At 43.0% G+C, this 25,648-nt stretch overlaps 1 protein-coding gene across 1 annotated transcript in view; it reads left to right on the top strand.

Annotated features, from left to right (window-relative positions):
- LOC117764096 (B-cell receptor CD22-like) overlaps positions 1-14,842 on the top strand; it is a 30,499-nt gene extending 15,657 nt beyond the window's left edge. The window contains exons 5-10 of the mRNA XM_034589585.1: positions 11,394-11,654; positions 12,476-12,736; positions 12,930-13,014; positions 13,146-13,203; positions 13,786-13,874; positions 14,215-14,842. Coding sequence (XP_034445476.1) covers positions 11,394-11,654; positions 12,476-12,736; positions 12,930-13,014; positions 13,146-13,203; positions 13,786-13,866 — 746 coding nt within the window. The 3' untranslated portion in view covers positions 13,867-13,874; positions 14,215-14,842. The remainder of the gene's footprint in view (positions 1-11,393; positions 11,655-12,475; positions 12,737-12,929; positions 13,015-13,145; positions 13,204-13,785; positions 13,875-14,214) is intronic.
- Positions 14,843-25,648: the final 10,806 nt, after the last annotated feature.

The raw sequence follows: 25,648 nt of genomic DNA, 5'->3' as shown, positions 1-25,648 counted from the left end.
CTGCGACTAAACAATAAAACTCAGCTTCAGCTCAGGCTACAAACTGTATCAGCCAATTCAGCCTTCTAGGCCATGACGACATCAGTGGTTTTCATTTCTTTTCTGTTTTTTGCTGTAAAACAGAACACGCCTCCATGTTTGTTTTCCTTCTGAAGTCTCGTCCAATCACGCGAGTGTTCCACACCGCCATAAAACAACGGAAGAAGAGGAATCTCGTGCGTTTCTGGGAGATTTCAATCGTCACTGTGAGATTGTTTCCTACAGTCAGCAAGTTTGTGGTTTCACGTTCTGGCCAAATCGTCCAGTGTTCAGACAATTATAAGATTAAAAATCGGTTCAACTGTCGTCGTGTCTGAAATCTTTAGTCCCTGAATTACAATGTGAAACCAGAACTAACCAGATGAAACTATGGAACAAACACATGAAGCTTCAGACTCTCAGTGAGAAAAACATCTTCAAAGAATCTCTGACTGAAACGTTGCTAATGTTCAAAGAGCTTTCCACAGATTCGAGTGTGTGGAGGAGTCTTATAATGTGTTTCTTTTTGCTTTAGTGCTGATACTGAGTCTGATGTTTATTTCCCTCTGTTAAATGAAATAATGCAGTAACTATAATATGCCTCACAACTGATTTAAAAACTACCTGTGTGCTTGTTGGATGATTTACAGCTGAATATCGAGCTCAGGCTGACGGGAAGAGTCGCTGATCAAATATTGAATTTGGCCTCTGCTCTCTGATCAGACTCAGAAACGGGGTCAGCAGTGATGTGCACGTGAAAACATCTGCAGCCCAAAGCTTGTAGCTGTGCACGTTCTGTCTGTTTACACATGAACATGGAATATAACTGTTTTTAAATTATAATATCATGTCCCTGTCAATAGTCATATACAGTCTACATATAGATGCATATCTAAATGTGTGTGTAAGACTCTGTATCTTTCAGGGGAGTTCAACAATAAACATCTTTGACTCTGTGTAAATAGCAGAAACTGCAGAACTTACTCATGTTATTATTACTGTCAGTGATCAAGGGTTTAATTAAATTCTATTTATTTTCTGTTAAAAGCTTCATTGCTTTGCACAGTGAAGACCTGGTTCACATGACAGTGAAGTTAAATGAATCAAACAGAGACATTGACCAGTGTTTGACGAGGGCAGACGGTCCAAGGTTTCCCACAATGCTTCAGTCCAAGGCTTTGAGACACTGTATATATATCAGGACGTCAGCAGCAAAATCTACAGACTTCACAACAGGCAACTGACTGTAAGTGACGTTTTTCTATTAAAATCAGAAACTATTGAATGTACTAATGCAGATTTATTCTTTAGTAAAATAAACCATTTGTCAGACAGTGTTAGAATTCACATACTGGATCATTTTAATTGTAGAAGGTGACTCTGCTGCTGTATAAACTTAACGTGATGGAATGTTCGACATGTGACGCAGTAGATTTACTTCAGTTTGTAAAAATATCCTCACGAACTGGAATTTATATTTTCTTCTATATTACTTAATTCTTTTTTTATTATAAATGTATTTTATCATGAGTGATTATTGCTGTTTCTGTGATTTATATTATTGATACAATGGTCATCATCTTGGGTAGTATTAAGGGTGTCTGTAATTCTATATTATTTTAGCATTATATGTGTATTATATTGTAATAATACTAATAATACTACTGCTACTCCTAATACTAATACATAATAAAAGTATTTCTCTACTGGAATAATCACACTGATGTTCAAGTGTTCATGTTTCTGATCAGTTTGGTTTGAATTCGTTATTTGATGATATGAAAAGGGGCTGAGACGTCATGATTGACAGCTGAGACTGACTCGTGATTGGTCGAGCGTCTGCAGCAGGATCGCTGCTCCATGATGTCCTCCCCACAAGATGGCAGCATTATCAATATCCAAGATACTTTGCATTCATTTCTCGATAGTGGAAGGAAGTCGAGATGTCCACATCCAAACTCTTATTTAGGCTGTGGTGATGATGGAAGTCGTGTTATTCTGCGTATTTGAGTTGTTATTGCTACTTGAACTATGACCTAATGTGTGATTCTGCCTCCTCTCTCTCTCTCTCTCTCTCTCTCTCTCTCTCTCTCTGTCTCTCTCTCTCTCTCTCTTTCTGTCTCTCTCTCTCTCTCTCTCCCTCTCTCTCTCTCTCTCTCTCTCTCTCTCTCTCTCTCTCTCTCTCTCTCTCTCTCTCTCTTTCTGTCTCTCTCTCTCTCTCTCTCTCTCTCTCTCTCTCTCTCTCTCTCTCTTTCTGTCTCTCTCTCTCTCTCCCTCTCTCTCTCTCTCTCTCTCTCTCTCTCTCTCTCTCTCTCTCTCTCTCTCTCTCTCTCTCTCTCTCTCTCTCTCTCGCTCTCTCTCTGCAGCACAGAGCTGAAATGAAAGATCCCTCGTTCATGATTGACAGCTGAGACTGACTCGTGATTGGTTTGATTTAACCTGGACAATGAGGGATCTGGAGAGACAGGTAGAATAATTGCAGTCTTTAGTAGCTTCTACAGGAAATCCAGGGCATTTAGACTCCCTCAAGTCCAAACAGTTGGCTATAGCCAACCTGCTGGGCGTCTCAGCACAGGGAGCTCTGGTCAGGTCCCGGTTTATGAACATCTCACAGATGGATGCCCCCTCCCAGTTCTTCTTTGGGTTGGAGCAGAAAAATGGACAAAGGAAGACCATTCACTGTTTACAAACGGGTAGCAGCTCTGAAGTCTCCGACTCGTCTGAGATCAGGAAGTGTGCTCCCGGTTTCTATAGAGACCTCTTTAAGAGTGAGTGGTCAAGTAATCTAGATGTGCACAGCAGCTTTCTGGATGGTCTCCCTCAGGTAAGCAGGAGCAACAACACGGAGCTAGCCGCAGACATTACAAAGGAAGAGCTGCACAGAGCCACCATGAGCCTGCAGAGCAGCAAAGCTCCAGGGATAGACGGCCTTCCTGCTGATTTCTTTAAGTCCTTCTGGAACATCTTAGGACAGGATCTGCTCGAGGTAGTCAATGACAGTCTGCAGAATGGAAGGCTACCTCTGAGCTGCAGGAGGGCCGTCATCACCCTGCTGCCGAAGAAGGGAGACCTACAAGAGTTGAAGAACTGGAGGCCGGTCTCTCTGTTGTGCACAGATTACAAAATCCTGTCCAAAGCTCTGGCCCTCAGACTGAGGGAGGTAATGGCGTCCGTCATCCACCCTGACCAGACTTACTGTGTGCCCGGCAGGCTCATAAGTGACAATGTCACTTTGATTCCAGATGTTTTGGACCTCTCCAGTTCATTGGCAATAGAGACTGGTCTTATTTCCATAGACCAGGAAAAGGCTTTTGACCGGGTTGAACACATGAACACATGACGTAAATACACAAAAAGTTTTCAAAATTCAAATTTTCTCCCCCCCCCCCCCCCCCCCCCTCTCTCTCTCTCTTTCTCTGGAGGAGTTTTCTAGTTCATCCAACTGTTTATTTCTTTCCTCCCATCTAGAAGAAACAAGTCCTTCACACAACAACGTGAGTGCGGTGAGAGACCAGAAGACAGAGCGCAGGTAAATGAAGAGTTTCATTTCAAAGCACTTGATCTCCACTCTTCAAGGCTGCATCATTCTGCATCATTGTTCTGCATCATTGTGATTTGATGAGAAGGGTCAGACCATGAATGTCTTGGGAGCTCCAGAGTTGAGGTGGAGTTCATGTGAATTTCCCAGTCTACTAATCCCAGAACTAATTCTTCTGATTATTCCGACTCCACGTTAACGCACAACCAGAGCACAGTGGGAGGCTCCGCCCATCTAACCCAACAGTCGATGGTTCCTGTGTCGCTCTACTGCTCACGTGCACCTGTGCATGAGCTCATGAAGTCCAGTCTACACAAGTGAACAGTTTTACACGTGTATCAGACAAAACAAGTTTGACTCACATGAGTTGAATCCTCGTGAGAAATGAGTAAAGAACACTAAAGTAATGTAAGTTTACATAATTATGACCTTTTACAATGTATTGTTATGACCCAGTCTTCATATGGACTGGAGCTGTAAATAAACAGGAACTGACTTCTAACATGAGGTGAAAAGAAAGAATAATTCAACATGTTTTTTAAGTCCAGTCTCAAGAAAGTAAAGAAAGTGTTAGATTCACTGTCAGGCTGCAAAACTACTCTCACTGTTATTTGCATGAAATATATTTTAATAAGTTCACGCATCATTTCCAAAATAAAAGAACATTTCTTCATTTTAACGAGGGGATTTACTGGTGTTTGTCCGTTCGTGCATGTTAATGATGTAAAGAGGAAGGAAGCCAAGGTCTTAACTGATCTATGATTTCTATCTGTCATCGTGACTGGCTGACAAACATCGTTTCTCAAGGGTGGAATCTAGCTGCTGATGTGGCTGCACCACAGAGACGTGTGAAGCAACGATGGGTTTGAGAGAAGCAGCGAGTTGCTTTGTCATCTTCCTTCTTTCTGTGTCAGGTACATCTACATTTACAGGAAAGCACTTTGTGTTATATCGTGTTTGTATGAAAAGTGTTTGAATAATTGTTCCAGTCTTTCTCGTGGTTCCAGCTTCTTAATGTTTGGGGTTTTCCTGCATTTCTCTTAAATTACTTTGAGTAATTGTGAAGTTTGGATCATTGATTGGACAAAACAGTTGTTGTGAAGGTGTCACTTTAGTCTCTGCTCTGCGTAGAGGTGATGTTATTCTGAGTTTCTAGATATTGTTATGCCTCAGTGCCGGTGACACCCAGTGACCTCAGGCATCTTGTTTTCAGGTCGTCTCGTTGTCTGATTCTTGTGAACGCAATATCTCAAGATCCCTTTGAGGGAGTTTCTTCAAATTTGGTACAAATGTTCATCACTTGGACTCAAAGATGAACTGATGAGGTTTTGGTGGTTGAAGGTCAAGGTCGCAGTGGCCTCACAAAACATGTTTTTGGCCTCTCGATCATGATAGGGTTAGGGTTAGGGGTTGACTCTCTCTCTCTCTCTCCATGACGTCCACTACGCCAGCGTCTGCTTCACCCAGAACCGGGCAGATGCCATCTACTCCAACATAGCTCGAGTTCAACCCCAGAGAAATACTGAGGAAGACGAGGAGGAGGCTGAATACAGCGCTGTTCGATTTGACAGTGCAACAGGGTGAGCAGCTCCACACGTGAACATTTTCATCACTACACTTATTGAGGTTAAAAACTGTGGGTGTGAGTGGTTTATTCTGCCCTTCACAGAACAAGACGTGAAGAAGAGGGGGACGATTCATCTGCAGTGTACAGCACAGTCACCAAACACTGAAGAAACACAACATGAATCTGTTGTTTATGGATTTTACAGCCTCACGGAGCCAGAAGAAATAAAACATATAGACATGTGCAGTGTTTGTAAAGGTTTGTTTTCTTTCTTGATGGGTTGGTTAACCCAGATTACAAATTCTCTCACTTCTCTCTTTGGAAGTCACGAAAGGTAAAGGTAAGAAAGTTGTTCTTCTTCTCCCATAATTGAAAATATTTCCAAGCTCAACCAGGTGTAGAGTTAGCCTCAGGTTAGGCTAACGCTAACTGTAATGTATGCTACTGTCAAAATGTTACAAATAACAATAAGATTATTATAAATTGTAATTAGTTGTAACTCTTTCTCAATCGTGCCGTGTCGGACGGTTGAGAAAAGTAAACCGCTGCGTCCACTGGCTGGATCGAGGGGGGGCAGGCCTGTTCAACGCTGCTTACAGCTTCAGTTGAGGATGATTCAGGTTTGGTGTGAACAGCCACTAAAGTCGTTTCTAACACTCTGTTAAATGAAGAAATTCACAGTTTGTACAAACCACAGTTTAATCTTCCACCATCGGGCTCAGGATGCATGTAAGTGTAAAGAGGAAGGAAGGGGGGGGGGGGGGTGTGGATCAGTTTAAATTGATCTTTCTCTTACAGAATCTGTCTTTATTCTCAGACTCTTCTGTGTTGGAGGTAGACGTGTCTGTGATGTGACTGAGTTTCATCTTGTGCACATTATTTATCTGTGGATGTTTTTATTGTTTGAAGTCACAGACGAGAGCAGCAGCTACTATGAGTGTAACTGCAGCAGCGAGTGGATTTGTTGTCCTTCTTCTCACTGTGACAGGTACTGTACGTCTACATTCATGTTTCACTCTATTTTACACTCGGACTTCTGATTCACCTGAAGTGAGTTTGAGAAAGAAAGTAAAAATATAAATGAACCATTCATTCATTTTCAGATCACCACCTGTAAAGTGATGCAGAAAGAAAATATATGAAGGAATTATCATCAGTATTATTTTGTACCTTTGTTTAGAAGTTTCTATCGTCTACAGCTCAAAGTATTACAGAGGCTGAAACATGTTATTATTATTATTATTATTATTATTATTATTATTATTATTATTATTATTATTATTATTATTATTATTATTATTATTATTATTATTATCATCATAACTGAGTTCCTCTCCTCTCGATGCAGGAATTGTCATCAGTGTGTGGAGTCATCAGTTGAAATGCTATGGAATGCTGCTCATGGAAATGTGTTTCTTTTCTACAGAAAGTAAAAAGTAAACTAAGTGTTCTCTGGTGTCGTTATGAATCTGATTCTCTGTGTTACAGTGGTACAGTGTGAGAATGGCTGGGATGTGAGTTACACTTCTACTGAGATCTGTGCCGTCAGAGGATCAACAGTGGACATTACCTGTACCTACACATACCCATCCACATTTAATAACCATGATACTACAGTTCAGGAAACTTTCTGGTTCATTCAAGTGAGTAATGGGATTCACGTTGATCTAAGGACTGATCCGGAGTATTCAGGTCGTGTGGAGTATCTCTGTGAAAACAACACGTGCACTCTGAGAATCTCTAACCTGACAGAGAGCGACTCAGCTGTGTACAAGTTCAGGTTCACAACAAACCAACCTACTGTGAGTTTAACTGGTTCAGCTGGAGTCACTCTGTCTGTCAAAGGTAACATTTACATTTGAACATTCATTCATGTATTTCCTACATCTTGTTTGGTTCACTTGAGTGTGTCTGTGCACTTTTATATGCATGTGTGTGTTGTCAGTTTGGACTAAAATGAATTCCTTATTCTCACACACAGATTTGCATGTGCAGGTGAGCAGATCAGTGAAGGGTGACTCTTATAACTGGGCAGAGCTCAGGTGTCAGAGCAGTTGTCGTCTTCCTGATCCTCTGAACTACGTCTGGTACAAGAATCAACAGCAGATGATTGAAGGAGCATCTTATTCAGATACTTTTTATCCTGCAGACAGAGTTTCCTGTGCTGTTAAAGGACACGAGGATTTCCGCTCTCCGTCAATGTGTGAGTTTAATCTACAGTATTTCACTAACAGCACCATCTGCTGGAGTATTTGAGATGATGCATTGTACCATAACTTCATGTGTCTTTAAATACTTGTTTCTGCATGGGCACATTGAACTCTTGGGATACTACTGTCAGTACTGACAAACTAGTGTAGTACTAGTACTAGTATTCTGCTTCTGTAAATAAAGGTGGAAGACATGACTGCTCCCCAGAAGTGAAGCCAAAGCATTGTGATCGCCCCCTGGTGGCTGGCTGCAGTATAGAACATACATCCTGCCTCCTCCATGTTAGTGGGAAGGACATGGACCAATCTAAAAAGTCAAATACCTTTCTCTCAAAGATGGTTTGTGTCATTTTAGGTCGTTCTTATCACACTCTATTGTTCATGTTTCTCATAAGTTTGGTTTTAATTTGTTATTTGATGAAATGAAAATTAGATTAAACTTCATGATTGACAGCTGAGGCTGACTCAGGATTGGTCGAGCTCATGTATGGGCGGGACCTTGATACTGTGGCTCCATCTCCAGATCACTACTGTGCAGACTGTGGTTCAAAATGTGAAAGATGGCAGCGTTGGTATCCAGGATATTTTGGCTTCATTTCTGGAGAGTGGGAGGAAGTGGAGACGTGTCGTCCATCTTTGGTCGACTCTGCATAAAAGACACAGATCATTTCCTCCATATTGGCCAGTTTGCTCCATTATAAGAGCAACTTCTACAAGGTCCCTCATGTTCCTCACCTCCAACAGTGTGTTTCTCCCTCACACTGAAGTCTAAAGGGCACTTCCCTGTGTTTTTTGTGAACTGAAAGTTTCCTCATCTTGGCATCTTCATCATCTTAAAATGAAAACCTGCCGACTGGTGATTCACCAGAGAAAATACATGGAACTAGTTTTGTTGTGCCATAATGCATTAAACGTGATACCATGAAATGGTGTGCCTTTCGGCATTCAATAAATTTGGTTATCAAAATAAAATATTAAATATGAATATTTTATTATTAAATAATAACTTTAATTGATTAAAGTTACCTCGGGGCACCACCCTTCAAAGGAAGGGAAAAGATAGCCAATTTATTGAATAAGTCTCATAAAGGTTCTAACTACAAATTTGGAACTCTGATTAACAATTAAATTAATAACTATAACCAAAATTACCATATAGATAGTTAGCTAAGTTGAAGGATATGGAGTTCTTGACAGTGTAGAGGTTGGCAAAATTCACTTATGCAACATTAATGAAAAAACATTTGTGAAAGAAAAACATTTATTATGAATATAATAAAGTATAAAAACACAAATGACTAACGGTCTAATTGCTAAACAAAGATAGGTATGTGTGTATACATGTGTGTGTGTCTGTGTGAGTCAGCGTGCTTTCAAGATGGCGGCTGGCCAAAGAGATAACACCCGTCCCCCACCTATTGGAATGTTTACGACCTGTAGAGATAATGAGGTGAAGAGTTATGCGTGTGTCTGTGTGTGTGCCAAATTAGAGAAAGTTGCTAGATGTATGCAAGGAAGGACTGAAGAGCATAACAGACTAACATTACTTTCTCAATAACTTGTAACCACAATATCCCAACACCACAAATCAAACTTATAAACATCACACAGAATCAAATAAACAGTCTTGCTTAGCCTAGTATAATTATTAAGCCCAGTTGTGTTACCCGTCCGCGGAAAGGGGAAAAAGGAAGTTGCTGTGCAGTTCGAAGTTCTGTGTCGTCTTGCTGGTTTCTGTTGAGCTGTGTAGCTCAGTTGCTGGCTGAAGTTTGCAAGCAGGACATCGCGTCGCTGCTAGGACGTTGGTAGAGCTTGGAGGGCGAGGAGGTTTCCTTGGTGAGATGAGCTGGAAGCTGCACCTTTGTGCTCCTCTCGAAGAGTTGGATGGGAAGAGAAGATGTGAGCTGGAGAAAAGGCTCAACAGCCTTCCCTCTGCGGAGGGGGTGTAGAAAGAGAACAGAAGAGAGAGAAGAGGGGGCAAACAGGCTTATATTGGCCCGGTGACCTCACAGGTCATGGGGTCCAGAGTGACCAATGGGAGTTGAAATCTGTGTCCCTGGGGGGGGGGGGGGGGGGGGGTTTCACACCTCTGATGCCCCCTGGGAGACTGAGTTCCTTGCTCTGGTTTTTGATGGCTCCTGGGAGACTGAGTCCTGGAGGGACATGCGGCTTCAGGCTCTTGACTGAACATGTAGGCCGAAGTGTGGTTTCACAAAGAACCATGGCCCAACAGTTTTATAAATGTATAACTTCATCTTCTGATTCTCTGATGTGCTCTGTGTTACAGTGGTAGAGAGTCTGATTGACTGGGGTGTGAGTTACACTTCTACTGAGATCTGTGCCTTCAGAGGATCAACAGTGGACATTACCTCTACCTACAAATACCCATCCTGGTGGGATTACTATGATACTACAGTTCAGAAGACTTTCTGGTTCATTCAAGAGAGTAATGGGATTCACGTTGATCTAAGGACTGATCCGGAGTATTCAGGTCGTGTGGAGTATCTCTGTGAAAACAACACGTGCACTCTGAGAATCTCTAACCTGAGAGAGAGCGACTCAGCTGTGTACAAGTTCAGGTTCACAACAACCCAATATAGTTGGAGTTTAACTGGTTCAGCTGGAGTCACTCTGTCTGTCACAGGTAACATTTACATTAGAGTCAGTTTGAAATGTCAGTGTGTATGTTGAAATAAAATCACATGTTTGTTCACAGACCCTCAGCTCCAGGTACATGTGAGGAGATCAACAGCCAATCCATATTCTACCTGGACAGAGCTGACCTGTCACAGCAGGTGTCAGCTCCCTGATCATCTTTCCTACGTTTGGTACAATAACAAGAAACTTGTTGGACAAAAAAAATACTTTTACCTCCAACACGTTAATGCTGAAGACAGCTATCACTGTGCTATAGAAGGACATCATTTCCCTTCTCCTACATTGGGTGAGTTTACTCCTCCTCATGAAGCTACAATAATGTGGAAATAATTTAAATTTAAACTTTTAACAAATAATACAGACAGTGTTTTGATTGTATTCTCATCCTGTGTGTTAATATAGACTATCCTTCAGATGCTCCAAAGGTTCCCTCTGTGTCAGTGAGTCCCTCTGGTGAGATCATGGAGGGCAGCTCAGTGACTCTGACCTGCAGCAGTGATGCTAACCCAGCAGCTAAATACACCTGGTACAAGAGAAGTGGAGATAAAAGAGTTCAACCTCCCAGTGAAGAGACACAATTTGTCCTCAGCTCCATCCGGTCGTCAGACTCTGGAGAGTATTACTGCACAGCTGAGAATGAGCTGGGAAGGAGTTCAGCAAACATCTTTATTACTGTGACATGTGAGTGAAACACAGGTTATTAAGTGAAGAGATATTGAATCTGTCCCATTCTTTGTCCTTTACATTTTAAATGTGCAGATATGGGTCGTTTGACTTCTGCCCCATAAATATTCACAGTCAGACCATCAGCAGCACAAAGAGGAATCCACCCAGCGTCTGTTAAAACATCCATAAAGCTTTCACCATCCTCAGTAAACTTGAAAGATATTTCCTTCACTGTGCACATTCACGTGACGAGCAAACAGCTCTCAGCAGACAGACAGTGGTGAAAACAAAACCCTGCTCCTGTGCACACGTCACACATACACCTCCCAGCAGGGGGAGCAGTGGCTCAGAAACATTTTAAGAGACACGCCCACAAACAGGCCACTCTGAACAGGGCTCTTCACACGTTTCATTAGGAAGAAACTCTGTCTAATTGTGGAAAAGGGTCATAATATGTCACGTTTAAGTCCACGTTACAAACTGGACTCTGGTTTGGAAATCTGTGGACATTCAGGGGAGTCTGGAAACAGTAGTGCAACAGGAAATCATTGAGAAAAACCTCTCACTTAACAACAAGGAGAATTTACCTGTGTCAGTTTAACAACCTTGCTGTTGTAACTCAGTGCCTCCACTCACCTGAGAACCTTCGACTTTAACACATCGTACCATATATGTCCCCAAATGTTAAACACAATGTCTGTCATCTGTTATCATCATTCTGTTTTCACACATACAGACGCTCCAAAGCCTCCCTCTGTGTCAGTGAGTCCCTCTGGTGAGATCATGGAGGGCAGCTCGGTGACTCTGACCTGCAGCAGTGATGCTAACCCAGCAGCTAATTACACCTGGTACAAGGAGAACCGAACTCTGCTTCAAGGACCAGAGGGCGTTTATCGTCTCTCCTCCATCAGCTCTGGGGACAGGGGGGTCTACTCCTGCAAGTCTGAGAATCAGTACGGACGGATCAACTCCACGTCTCTGCACTTAGACGTCCAGTGTGAGTAGAAAACATCCACATATCCATGAAACCCAGCACTGTCTCGCAATCTTATAGAAAGTTCCTGGGTCCGCCCCCTTATCTGGATTCACACCAAACTTTCCTGAGTTCTTCCCTGACCCGTACCTCATCCTACCTTCAAGTTTCATGCTAATCGACTCCGTAGTTTTTGTGTAATCTTGCTTAAAATCAACAACCAACAAACAAACGGACTGGGGTGAAAACATCTGTTGTTGCATAGCTACACTATATGACGTCATTTTCTAAACTCATAGTGACGACATTCCCACCATATGATCATAGATTATTTTTCAGTGTATATAAGCTTCAGGTCGTCTCTATAGTCCTATTAGAGGCAGGAATACAGCAGATAGGCAGTTTTAAGGATGCTTGATGTAAATCTCTAACTTCTTTGTGACATTACTTATAACTCATCTTTCCATTATACGATGGGGAATAATGTTCTGATCAGTATAGGATTTAGTCTCTCTGCTATTTGTGGAAATATCTTGGAAAATGTGTCTTTTGGGTCAAATCTTTGCTCATCTTGACCTCTGACCTTTGACCGATCAGCTGCAAAAGTTAATATTCACTATAATATTCAGTAGGTTTGGTTCATGTGTTGAGTTATTTTGTACATTCACACACACGGGCTGAAAACAAAACCCTCAGTACCTGCTTCTGTCTGTGCTGGCGCCCCGGGTTAATGATGATCATCTATATTTAAGAAGCACTTATCAAAACCAGAGATTGAAAAGTTCTTCACTTTGGTTAATGAATATTTCTGAGTTGATTTCATGATCTTGCATGTTTTACACCAGACGCTCCGAAGCCTCCCTCTGTGTCAGTGAGTCCCTCTGGTGAGATCATGGAGGGCAGCTCGGTGACTCTGACCTGCAGCAGTGATGCTAACCCAGCAGCTATCTACACCTGGTACAAGGAGGACGAGGACTCACCAAAAGCATCAGGACAAATCTTCACCATCACTAATATCACAGCTGAACATGGTGGAAATTATCAGTGTGAGGCCCAGAACACACGAGGACGTAGTAAGGCCACCTTACATCTGACTGTTGCAGCAGGTGATTTTAGCACTCTGACTTTTACAGCCTACACCCCCCCCCTCCTTTTCATTGCTCCAGAACCTTAAACCATCAATACTCATATCAAGCCCATCATATTGCACACGAACAATACTGACTGACCAACAGCATCACCTGGCAAACTGAGTCATCAGTCTAACCACACTGCTAATGTCTCCTGTCTGTTGTCCAGGGAAGTCAGTGATGATCATGAATATCCTCAGGCTGACTCTGGTGGTCGTGCTGGTTCCAGTGCTGGTCTGGACTCTGTGGACGAGGTAAAACAATACAAATCCATCAGTTCACCCTCTGCTCTTTTACTGTCTTCTTCAAATGTCTTCAAACACTAGTTTCAGTGTTATGAAGTTCATTTTGTCAAATGTTGTGTTTGTTGTTGTTTTCGATCCAGGATGAAGAAAACTCTGAGCTTGAAATCAGAAGCGAATGAAGCTGTGGAGATGATAGAGGTGAGAGACAGTGAGGCCAAAAGAATGACTCCATATCACTGTTTTCATCTCACTATGTCAGAGAAAGAGATAAAACATTTCTTGGATCAGCTACTTTGTCTGAATCTGCCCCAAAATGTAAAAGGTTCTTTCCATTGACCGTATATTAAAATGGACGTAGACTCTGGGTCTAGAAAGTGAAGTGAATGATCCACTTAGAGTCAAACAGACCATAAAGCACCGCAGGCATTGGGGCATGGATACCGTGTGATTGACAGCTAGTACTGGGTGCAGGTCGCAGGTTTAGGTGGGCGGGCAGTGTCCTTGGGCCCTGAGTCAGGCTCCACCCCCTCTCCTCCAAATATGGTTACTTCTGGTTTCAAAAACACAAGATGGCGCTGGACAACATGTCAAAAATGGAGGCTTCAAAATGGCAGCTCACAAACCAATGGGTGTTTTTGTGTAATCCTGCTGATGAACAAACAAACGAATGGACAGGGGGCGCAACTACGTTCAAACTATTTTGAATGAACTGTGATTATATGCAGGTTTCATGAATAAAGTCCAGTGAGGTTTAATATTTTCTCATCTGTCCCCCATCAGTCACACAACTGTCCTGAGTATGACGACGTCGCTGCTGCAGCACAGACAGAAGACACAGAGGAGCAGGAAGACCTGGTGTGAAGCCTCAGGTCAGAGCCACTGTGACAAACACAACCAAGATGGACGACTTCAGAGTACATCCGTACAAGCGAGTTTTACAGAAACCATAGTGTGTAGTTAATAAATACAGGAAATCTGTCCAAGCAACAAAATATCTGAGTGCAAGCGCAGAGTTTGAGCACAAGCAGAGCAAATCTAAGCACCAGCAGGAGCTGTGTGAGTGCAAGCGCAGGGTTTTGAGTAAAAACACCACGAAATCTGAACGTGCAAGTCCAGCTCTCAAACTAAAAGACCATGCTTTTGAATAAAGAGGAAAACACCCACACATTTCCTTTCTACTCATGGTTTCCTGTTTTCTTATCTCCTCAGGTGCACTGTGATTGGTTGATGAAAGTATGTGAGAGGAAACAGGAAGTATCTATCTTTCCATCCCCGGTTGCAGCAGCAGCAGTTTGTGCAGCATGACCTTTAGAGCAAGAGTATTGTTGTGTTGTTTCTTTTCTTTTTCTTTTCTGATGGGTCCAGTCGTCCAGTTTCCGCAGCTTTATTTCTGTGAGCTTTAGTTCTGATGTTGGTTTAGGTTGAAGGAAGATTCTCAGGTCCTACGACCCTTTGTGGGTTGGTGTGTTGGGGTTTCCTTCTTTTGTCCATTTTGCCGGCCTGTTGTTGAAGTTGTTGTCTTTTCTGCAATAAATAGATTTTCTTTTTGCTGTTACCCTCTGAACTATGTTGGACGTCTTGGTGATGAGCCTTTGAGGCTGTGGTAACACCACGTGACTCATCTCGTGTCTTATACATGATATTAATGTGGTTATTACATGGATAATGAATTATTATGTATCGTGATTTTATGATTCTTTCTTAAATAAAGGTTTTTGGTCGTTTGTTTTCACTCCTTATCTATTTGTTTGTTTGTTTTTCAACAGAATTACACCAGAAAACTAAAAACAGATTTTTCCACAAACTCATCAAATTTGGGCATGAATCCTGATAAAGGGGCGGAGCCAGGAGCCTGTTTGTGTCACTTTCTTTATAATTGTGAGACTGATGAAAACAGTCAGGATCATTTAGAGGACTGGTTTCTATGAGTGATTGAACTCTGGTGCAGCTCGATTGAATTGAGGGAGATTGAATTGATGGAGGCTGGCATGTGCACACATAGACACCAAAGGGGGCTTGAGCCACTGCCCTTTTCCTTCCTCCAGAGAAAGTGCCCTTTTTTAAAGACATGAATATTATATTCCTGTTTGATCACAGCTTCCCTGTCAAACAAATATATTGAAATATAATAAAAATCTAAATATCAGGTTAACTAGTCTCTATAAACAAGCCTGTTACCTCACCAGCACCTCGGACACGGAGACCCGAGACTCCTCCTCGCTGATCGACCCGGGTACTGAGCAGGACCCGCCCTCCCCTGACCCTGCCCCTGGAAACCTGGACTCCTCCCCCAAGGAGGAGAAGATGGAGGCTTCTTCATCGTAATCCTCGTCCTCGTTCTCCTCCTCCTCCTCCCTGCTGCAGGAGGCGTTTGTTCAGGGAGAAGAACCTGAGCCGCCGCGATGTGTGGCGATGGGGGAGGGGCCGCGGGAGGAGGGGCGGGGTGAGGCGATGATGTCTGTATCCTCAGAGGAAGTGAAGGAGGAGAAAGAGATGGCCGCCAAGACCAGCAGCAGCTTGGCTCCGCCCCTCTCAGAGGACGCCACCTTCCCATCTGCCCTTGGGTTGGTGGGGGAGGGGTCAGAGGGCTGCACAGGACGGTAGAAGCCACTATCGCCATAGTTACCAAACTGTCCGTTGTAATGGAAACTTCCACTGACCAGGTGTCTCACTGCTGTGATACTGTCTACCTGACAGGATGGAACCCTTATTTGGTGGTGTCTCACTGCTATGACCTTGATCAACAGGGTGCATGCCCTTATTTGGTGACGTTTTCTTCCAACTGCTACAGCGGACGGACAGACACAGATGATGATCTCATGTCTTTCATGTCTTTTTTCATATTGTTTTATGAAACGCCTCTTTGTATAAGTTCTGGCTTTTGTGAACTTGCGGCCAGTTCCACTTTGAGCAACCAGCTTGTTGTGTAACCTCTGCAGAGCTTACTATTAAAAAGACTCAAAGGCAACTCCAGTCTGAGAATTTCATTGTTTCAAATCTCAAGATGAATTTCCATCACAAACTTGGCGTCACGAACAGGATCCCTTGAAAGATCGTCTGGACCCAAGAAGTCTTCGGTGGTTGGCCACCCGGGAGAGAAAATCTTCTTCCTCTACCTCCAACAGTGAAGAGAAGAGAGGGCCGAAATAACTGGGGTTCCGGACCTTCTTCACAGGGATCCAAAGACCTCTCTTTGGTCATCTTATATCTGGTGAGATGTTGAAATTCAGATTTTTCATGACTGTTTAGGTGATTTCTCAAATACACAATCAAACATAAGAAATAATACATTTAAAGGGTTTTATTTGGAATGGTTGTATTAGTCATTGTCTCTGGATTTTTGTGGATTATTAATGTTAATCTGACCCATCTGGTGGCAATCATCCTAGTTGAAGGCATTTTTCCTGTTTTTGCCGTAAAGAGAAACAAGGATTCGTGGAGACGTCCGCGTCTTAAATTGAGTGTTCAAGGGAAATTGTAGATGTACACGATTTCATACACTTAATTGATAAGGATGGGTAACAAGGGAAGTCAGGGACTTCAGAACCCAGAAAGTCCAAATGGTGGGCTTTATGGTTGCAAGAGTGAGGACGGGAAAGTGTGATATTTTCTTCCAATATGGTCCAGAGACTTTGCTTTTCCTCATAACGGGTCATTCAGTGTCGAGAGAAACTCCTCAAGAAAGAGGAAGAATTAAAAAGCAACAAAAAAAGACAAAAAAATTAATAAATAAATAAATCAAGGTCGCAATGTGGAAAGACAGAAGATAATAAGTAGTGTCTTGAAATGTGGGAAAAAGAGGCAGAGTGTAGGGACAGAAAACAAACATTTAAACAGATGGCTAAGGTTGAAAAGAAGGAAGCTGAGAAAGTTGAAAAGAAATCATATAGATCTCTGTATCCTCCCCTTACAGGGTGTGGCAGTCCTCACCTCGACGCCTGCCTTCCTCCACCCCAACGACAAAACCCTCCTCCATATGATGTGCAGAGACCAGACTCCACCAATCCACGATCAGGCCCATCTCAGACTCCACCCACCACCCTCCCAGTCTATGGAGGCGGGGCAGCGGGAGGACTGAATGATGACGTCACCTCTTCCTCATCTTTAGGCCCCACTGACTTTGCAAAAATACGTCAGCACCGTGGGGGTGATCTCCGTCTGACTTCACTAGACTGGGATGATGCGGTTAATGCAGCATACGTCAACGCTCTCAACACACTCCTCAACGCCCTGAGGACCGCCTTCTCTGATAAAATTGACATGTCCAAAATAACGGGGTGCAAACAAAACAGGAAACAGGCCTTCCTGAATGGTCTGCTCCCCCCACTACGGGCAGACATAGGCCACACCTGCATCGGGCTTGAGGATGCTCGCTTGACAGAGGTCAGATGTCATTCTGAACATGCTGAACGTCAACACAAAGAAACCAAAGAAAAATCTCAGCAGAAAAAGAATCAACAACTCCAGAAAGCACAGCTAACCATGATGCAGGCTGTGTCAGCCCTGTCAAGGCCACGCAGACAAGATAACGCTGATAGCAGAGCCAACTTCACTGAACCAGTAAGAGAGGGGCGTGGACGTGGGCGAGGACGTGGGCGAGGACGTGGGCGAGGCTTCTCTCCACGACCCCCACTTGCCAGAGATGAGTGTTTCGTCTGCAGCCAAAAAGGACACTGGGCAAGGGACTGCCCCCAGCAGCGAGAGGACGGGGAGACAAGAACTTTCACTGCCGACTGAACTACAGAAAGTGAGGAGGGGCAGACGGGGGGGAGACGACCAATCTACCCGCCGAGGATCAGAGAAAGGGAAGTGAAACACACACACAAACATGCTCCTGCAATGAAGTACAGCTTGCTATACTAACCGCACACAGACACACACCAGAGCAAACACAACTTTGTGGTTCTTATGTTAAGTACAATAGTGATGCTTTTAAGAAAATGCCTCAACTCGAACTGTGTGTTAACGGTCACAAACTTAATTTCATGGTCGACTCTGGTGCAGGTTATTCTGTGGTTAGGATGTCAGATTTGCCCACATCTCCTGAGATGAGTGGTCGCTTTATATTCTCTCAAGGTGCCAGCGGTGCCACTGTACAAGAAAATTTCACAAAACCTCTCAAACATGACAAACATCCCATAAGGTTTGAACATGGTTTTCTGTTGTCTCCCTGTTGCCCAATTAATCTATTAGGAAGAGATTTGATGATGGTGTTAGGCCTCAATTTAGTATCCTCCCCTGATGGAGTGACAGTTATGCACAATTCTTCTTCACAATGTCACAGACCACACATGAGCAGCTGCTTGTATATCAGTGGCAACTTCCTATAAATGCCTCCACCGATCTGCTCTCCACGTCACACCCTCTCGTCACTTCTTTTTCAGATTTTATGCACACTGATTAATTGCACTGCACTTCACATGTGACAGACAGCAGATCACGTTTATGAATCTCTGTTTTTGCCTTTTCCTGATGATTCTCTTAAAGTGTCCAATATTTTTTGGTCTGGTTCTAGAAGTGCAGCTTCCGTCTCACTCACTGACCAACAGATGGCACTGTTTCGCGTCTCGAATTCCAGCCCTCACATCTCGCTCTCCAAGTCCCATGATGACCAGTGGCAAGACTTAGGCCCATCTGTCAGATCATGCCAGGCTGCCGTTGATTGGCAACCCACAAACCCATTTGTTGTGACTTCATTCTTATGCCATGTTGTCCAACCCCTCTGATGTTTCTCCTTTACTTTCAGATCTGCCTGAAACACTGTGGGCAAAGGACAAATATGATGTGGGCCTCATCAGAAACTGTGATCCAGTCAAAATCACTCCAAAATCTGATTATAGGCCATGTAAACAACAATATCCACTCAGACAGGAAGCAGTGGAGCGGATACGTCCTGTTTTTGAATCCTTTTTGCAGGCTGGTGTAATTGTCCCCTGCCCTGATTCACCGGTCCGCACTCCACTGTTTCCAGTTAAGAAGATCCGAGACAAAGGTCAACCTACTGAGTGGCGGTTTGTGCAGGATCTGAAGGCTGTGAATGATGCTGTAATTGCACGATCGCCTATTGTTCCCAACCCATACACGCTGCTTTCCCAAATTCCGCCTAATGCAGCGTGGTTTTCGGTTGTAGACTTATCCAATGCTTTTTTTAGTGTTCCTGTCCACAGGGACAGCCAGTACTGGTTTGCTTTTAATTTTGAAAACAAGGCCTACACGTTCACACGCCTGTGTCAAGGCTACTGTGAGTCTCCATCATTATACAATCAGGCTCTCAGGAACAGTCTTGAACCCCTCATCCTCACTCCGGGTTCAGCTCTCTTGCAGTATGTTGATGATCTCCTAGTTGCCAGTCCCACACAGGAGCAATGTGAAACAGATACGATCACTTTGCTGAGACATCTGGCTCGTGAGGGCCATAATGTCAGACTCAGCAAACTACAGTTTGTTCAACTATGGAAGGGGTGTATGCCCATATTTGGTGATGTTTTCTTCCAACTGCTACAGAGGACGGACACAGCAGATAGACACAGATGATGATTTCATGTCTTTTTTCATATTATGTTTTATGAAACGCCTCTTTGTATAAGTTCTGGCTTTTGTGAACTTTGGGGCCAGTTCCACTTTGAGCACCCGTGCTTGTTGTGTAACCTCTGCAGAGCTTACTATTAAAAAGACTCAAAGGCAACTCCAGTCTGAGAATTTCATTATTTCACATCTCAAGATGAATTTCCATCACAGGTTCAAACTGAATATGAGAATGTCAAGCTGGTGTTTTTAAATGTCTCTGCGCCCACTAATGGGGTGGACAGGATGGACTTTTTAAACATTTTGGATGATACTGTTAAAACCTGTAGTGGTGATGATTTTATGTTTTTAGGAGGTGATTTTAACTGCACAGGAAATCCCACTTTAGACAGAAATCACTTAGAGCCACATCCTGCATCATGTCTCAGACTGAAGCAACTGACTGAGGCACATGAGCTGTCTGATGTGTGGAGGGGTTTTAACAGTAATCACAGACAATACACCTGGAGCCATGCAAAGGAAAATGTTTTATCCCTGGCTAGACTGGATCGACTCTATTGTTTTAAACACCATTTAAATATTTTTAAAAGGTGTTTTATTCAGCCTGTGGGTTTTACTGATCATTGTTTAGTCTCCTGCTCCGTTTTTATCAGAAATGTTCGTTTAAAGAGCGCCTATTGGCATTTTAACACAGCCCTTTTAAACCACCAGGCTTTTAGAAAAGCTTTTAAGTTGTTTTGGTTTTCCCACAGAGAGAGCAGGCCTGCCTTCAGTAGAATTCAGCAGTGGTGGGATATTGGAAAAACACAAATCAAACAACTTTGCCAGCAGTTCACTCGCAATGTCAGCAGAGATTTAACCCGGACAATGAGGGATCTGGAGAGACAGGTAGAAGAATTGCAGTCTTTAGCAGCTTCTACAGGAAATCCAGGGCATTTAGACTCCCTCAAGTCCAAACAGTCGGCTATAGCCAACCTGCTGGGCGTCTCAGCACAGGGAGCTCTGGTCAGGTTTATGAACATCTCACAGATGGATGCCCCCTCCCAGTTCTTCTTTGGGTTGGAGCAGAAACATGGACAAAGGAAGACCATTCACTGTTTATGAACGGGTAGCGGCTCTGAAGTCTCCGACTCGTCTGAGATCAGGAAGTGTGCTACCGGTTTCTATAGAGACCTCTTTAAGAGTGAGTGGTCAAGTAATCTAGATGTGCACAGCAGCTTTCTGGATGGTCTCCCTCAGGTAAGCAGGAGCAACAACACGGAGCTAGCCGCAGACATTACAAAGGAAGAGCTGCACAGAGCCACCATGAGCCTGCAGAGCGGCAAAGCTCCAGGGATAGACGGCCTTCCTGCTGATTTCTTTAAGTCCTTCTGGAACATCTTAGGACAGGATCTGCTCGAGGTAGTCAATGACAGTCTGCAGAATGGAAGGCTACCTCTGAGCTGCAGGAGGGCCGTCATCACCCTGCTGCCGAAGAAGGGAGACCTACAAGAGTTGAAGAACTGGAGGCCGGTCTCTCTGTTGTGCACAGATTACAAAATCCTGTCCAAAGCTCTGGCCCTCAGACTGAGGGAGGTAATGGCGTCCGTCATCCACCCTGACCAGACTTACTGTGTGCCCGGCAGGCTCATAAGTGACAATGTCACTTTGATTCCAGATGTTTTGGACCTCTCCAGTTCATTGGCAATAGAGACTGGTCTTATTTCCATAGACCAGGAAAAGGCTTTTGACCGGGTTGAACACATGAACACATGACGTAAATACACAAAAAGTTTTCAAAATTCTAATTTTCTCTGGAGGAGTTTTCTAGTTCATCCAACTGTTTATTTCTTTCCTCCCATCTAGAAGAAACAAGTCCTTCACACAACAACGTGAGTGCGGTGAGAGACCAGAAGACAGAGCGCAGGTAAATGAAGAGTTTCATTTCAAAGCACTTGATCTCCACTCTTCAAGGCTGCCTCATTAACCGGTGGAGTTCTGCATCATTGTGATTTGATGAGAAGGGTCAGACCATGAATGTCTTGGGAGCTCCAGAGTTGAGGTGGAGTTCATGTGAATTTCCCAGTCTACTAATCCCAGAACTAATTCTTCTGATTATTCCGACTCCACGTTAACGCACAACCAGAGCACAGTGGGAGGCTCCGCCCATCTAACCCAACAGTCGATGGTTCCTGTGTCGCTCTACTGCTCACGTGCACCTGTGCATGAGCTCATGAAGTCCAGTCTACACAAGTGAACAGTTTTACACGTGTATCAGACAAAACAAGTTTGACTCACATGAGTTGAATCCTCGTGAGAAATGAGTAAAGAACACTAAAGTAATGTAAGTTTGCATAATTATGACCTTTTACGATGTATTGTTATGATCCAGTCTTCATATGGACTGGAGCTGTAAATAAACAGGAACTGACTTCTAACATGAGGTGAAAAGAAAGAATAATTCAACATGTTTTTTAAGTCCAGTCTCAAGAAAGTAAAGAAAGTGTTAGATTCACTGTCAGTTCTCGCATCATTTCCAAAATAAAAGAACATTTCTTCATTTTAACGAGGGGATTTACTGGTGTTTGTCCGTTCGTGCATGTTAATGATGTAAAGAGGAAGGAAGCCAAGGTCTTAACTGATCTATGATTTCTATCTGTCATCGTGACTGGCTGACAAACATCGTTTCTCAAGGGTGGAATCTAGCTGCTGATGTGGCTGCACCACAGAGACGTGTGAAGCAACGATGGGTTTGAGAGAAGCAGCGAGTTGCTTTGTCATCTTCCTTCTTTCTGTGTCAGGTACATCTACATTTACAGGAAAGCACTTTGTGTTATATCGTGTTTGTATGAAAAGTGTTTGAATAATTGTTCCAGTCTTTCTCGTGGTTCCAGCTTCTTAATGTTTGGGGTTTTCCTGCATTTCTCGTAAATTACTTTGAGTAATTGTGAAGTTTGGATCATTGATTGGACAAAACAGTTATTGTGAAGATATCACTTTAGTCTCTGCTCTGCGTAGAGGTGATGTTATTCTGAGTTTCTAGATATTGTTATGCCTCAGTGCCGGTGACACCCAGTGACCTCAGGCATCTTGTTTTCAGGTCGTCTCGTTGTCTGATTCTTGTGAACGCAATATCTCAAGATCCCTTTGAGGGAGTTTCTTCAAATTTGGTACAAATGTTCATCACTTGGACTCAAAGATGAAGTGATGAGCTTTTGGTGGTTGAAGGTCAAGGTCACAGTGGCCTCACAAAACATGTTTTTGGCCTCTCGATCATGATAGTGTTAGTGTTAGGGGTTGACTCTCTCTCTCTCTCTCCATGACGTCCACTACGCCAGCGTCTGCTTCACCCAGAACCGGGCAGATGCCATCTACTCCAACATAGCTCGAGTTCAACCCCAGAGAAATACTGAGGAAGACGAGGAGGAGGCTGAATACAGCGCTGTTCGATTTGACAGTGCAAAAGGGTGAGCAGCTCCACACGTGAACATTTTCATCACTACACTTATTGAGGTTAAAAACTGTGGGTGTGAGTGGTTTATTCTGCCCTTCACAGAACAAGACGTGAAGAAGAGGGGGACGATTCATCTGCAGTGTACAGCACAGTCACCAAACACTGAAGAAACACAACATGAATCTGTTGTTTATGGATTTTACAGCCTCACGGAACCAGAAGAAATAAAACATATAGACATGTGCAGTGTTTGTAAAGGTTTGTTTTCTTTCTTGATGGGTTGGTTAACCCAGATTACAAATTCTCTCACTTCTCACTTTGGAAGTCACGAAAGGTAAAGGTAAGAAAGTTGTTCTTCTTCTCCCACAATTGAAAATATTTCCCAGACTCAACCAGGTGTAGAGTTAGCCTCAGGTTAGGCTAACGCTAACCGTAATGTATGTTACTGTCAAAATGTTACAAATAACAATAAGATTATTATAAATTGTAATTAGTTGTAACTCTTTCTCAATCGTGCCGTGTCGGACGGTTGAGAAAAGTAAACCGCTGCGTCCACTGGCTGATCGAGGGGGGGGGGGGCAGGCCTGTTCAACGCTGCTTACAGCTTCAGTTGAGGATGATTCAGGTTTGGTGTGAACAGCCACTAAAGTCGTTTCTAACACTCTGTTAAATGAAGAAATTCACAGTTTGTACAAACCACAGTTTAATCTTCCACCATCGGGCTCAGGATGCATGTAAGTGTAGAGAGGAAGGAAGGGGGGGGGGGTGTTTATCAGTTTAAATTGATCTTTCTCTTACAGAATCTGTCTTTATTCTCAGACTCTTCTGTGTTGGAGGTAGACGTGTCTGTGATGTGACTGAGTTTCATCTTGTGCACATTATTTATCTGTGGATGTTTTTATTGTTTGAAGTCACAGACGAGAGCAGCAGCTACTATGAGTGTAACTGCAGCAGCCAGTGGATTTGTTGTCCTTCTTCTCACTGTGACAGGTACTGTACGTCTACATTCATGTTTCACTCTATTTTACACTCAGACTTCTGATTCACCTGAAGTGAGTTTGAGAAAGAAAGTAAAAATATAAATGAACCATTCATTCATTTTCAGATCACCACCTGTAAAGTGATGCAGAAAGAAAATATATGAAGGAATTATCATCAGTATTATTTTGTATTTTTGTTTAGAAGTTTCTATCGTCTAGAGCTCAAAGTATTACAGAGTCTGAAACATGTTATTATTATTATTATTATTATTATTATTATTATTATTATTATTATTATTATTATTATTATTATTATAACTGAGTTCCTCTCCTCTCGATGGAGGAATTGTCATCAGTGTGTGGAGTCATCAGTTGAAATGCTATGGAATGCTGCTCATGGAAATGTGTTTCTTTTCTACAGAAAGTAAAAAGTAAACTAAGTGTTCTCTGGTGTCGTTATGAATCTGATTCTCTGTGTTACAGTGGTACAGTGTGAGAATGGCTGGGATGTGAGTTACACTTCTACTGAGATCTGTGCCGTCAGAGGATCAACAGTGGACATTACCTGTACCTACACATACCCATCCACATTTAATAACCATGATACTACAGTTCAGGAAACTTTCTGGTTCATTCAAGAGAGTAATGGGATTCACGTTGATCTAAGGACTGATCCGGAGTATTCAGGTCGTGTGGAGTATCTCTGTGGAAACAACACGTGCACTCTGAGAATCTCTAACCTGACAGAGAGCGACTCAGCTGTGTACAAGTTCAGGTTCACAACAAACCAACCTACTGGGAGTTTAACTGGTTCAGCTGGAGTCACTCTGTCTGTCAAAGGTAACATTTACATCTGAACATTGATTCATTTATTTCCTACATCTTGTTTGGTTCTCTTGAGTGTGTCTGTGCACTTTTATATGCATGTGTGTGTTGTCAGTTTGGACTTAAATGTATTCCTTATTCTCACACACAGATTTGCATGTGCAGGTGAGCACATCAGTGAAGGGTGACTATTTTAACCGGGCAGAGCTCAGGTGTCAGAGCAGTTGTCGTCTTCCTGATCCTCTGAACTACGTCTGGTACAAGAATCAACAGAAGATGAAGGAAGGAGCATCTTATTCAGATACTTTTTATCCTGCAGACAGAGTTTCCTGTGCTGTTAAAGGACACGAGGATTTCCGCTCTCCGTCAATGTGTGAGTTTAATCTACAGTATTTCACTAACAGCACCATCTGCTGGAGTATTTGAGATAATGCATTGTACCATAACTTCATGTGTCTTTAAATACTTTTTTCTGCATGGGCACATTGAACTCTTGGGATACTACTGTCAGTACTGACAAACTAGTGTAGTACTAGTACTAGTATTCTGCTTGTGTAAATAAAGATGGAAGACATGACTGCTCCCCAGAAGTGAAGCCAAAGCATTGTGATCGCCCCCTGGTGGCTGGCTGCAGTATAGAACATACATGCTGTCTCCTCCATGTTAGTGGGAAGGACATGGACCAATCTAAAAGGTCAAATACCTTTCTCTCAAAGATGGTTTGTGTCATTTTAGGTCGTTCTTATCACACTCTATTGTTGATGTTTCTCATAAGTTTGGTTTTAATAAGTTATTTGATCAAATGAAAATTAGATTAAACTTCATGATTGACAGCTGAGGCTGACTCAGGATTGGTCGAGCTCATGTATGGGCGGGACCT

The sequence above is a fragment of the Hippoglossus hippoglossus genome, chromosome 1, assembly GCF_009819705.1.
Source record: "Hippoglossus hippoglossus isolate fHipHip1 chromosome 1, fHipHip1.pri, whole genome shotgun sequence".
NCBI lineage: Eukaryota > Metazoa > Chordata > Actinopteri > Pleuronectiformes > Pleuronectidae > Hippoglossus > Hippoglossus hippoglossus.
Note: the sequence above shows the minus strand (reverse complement) of the source record. Positions and strands in the feature narration are given on the sequence as shown.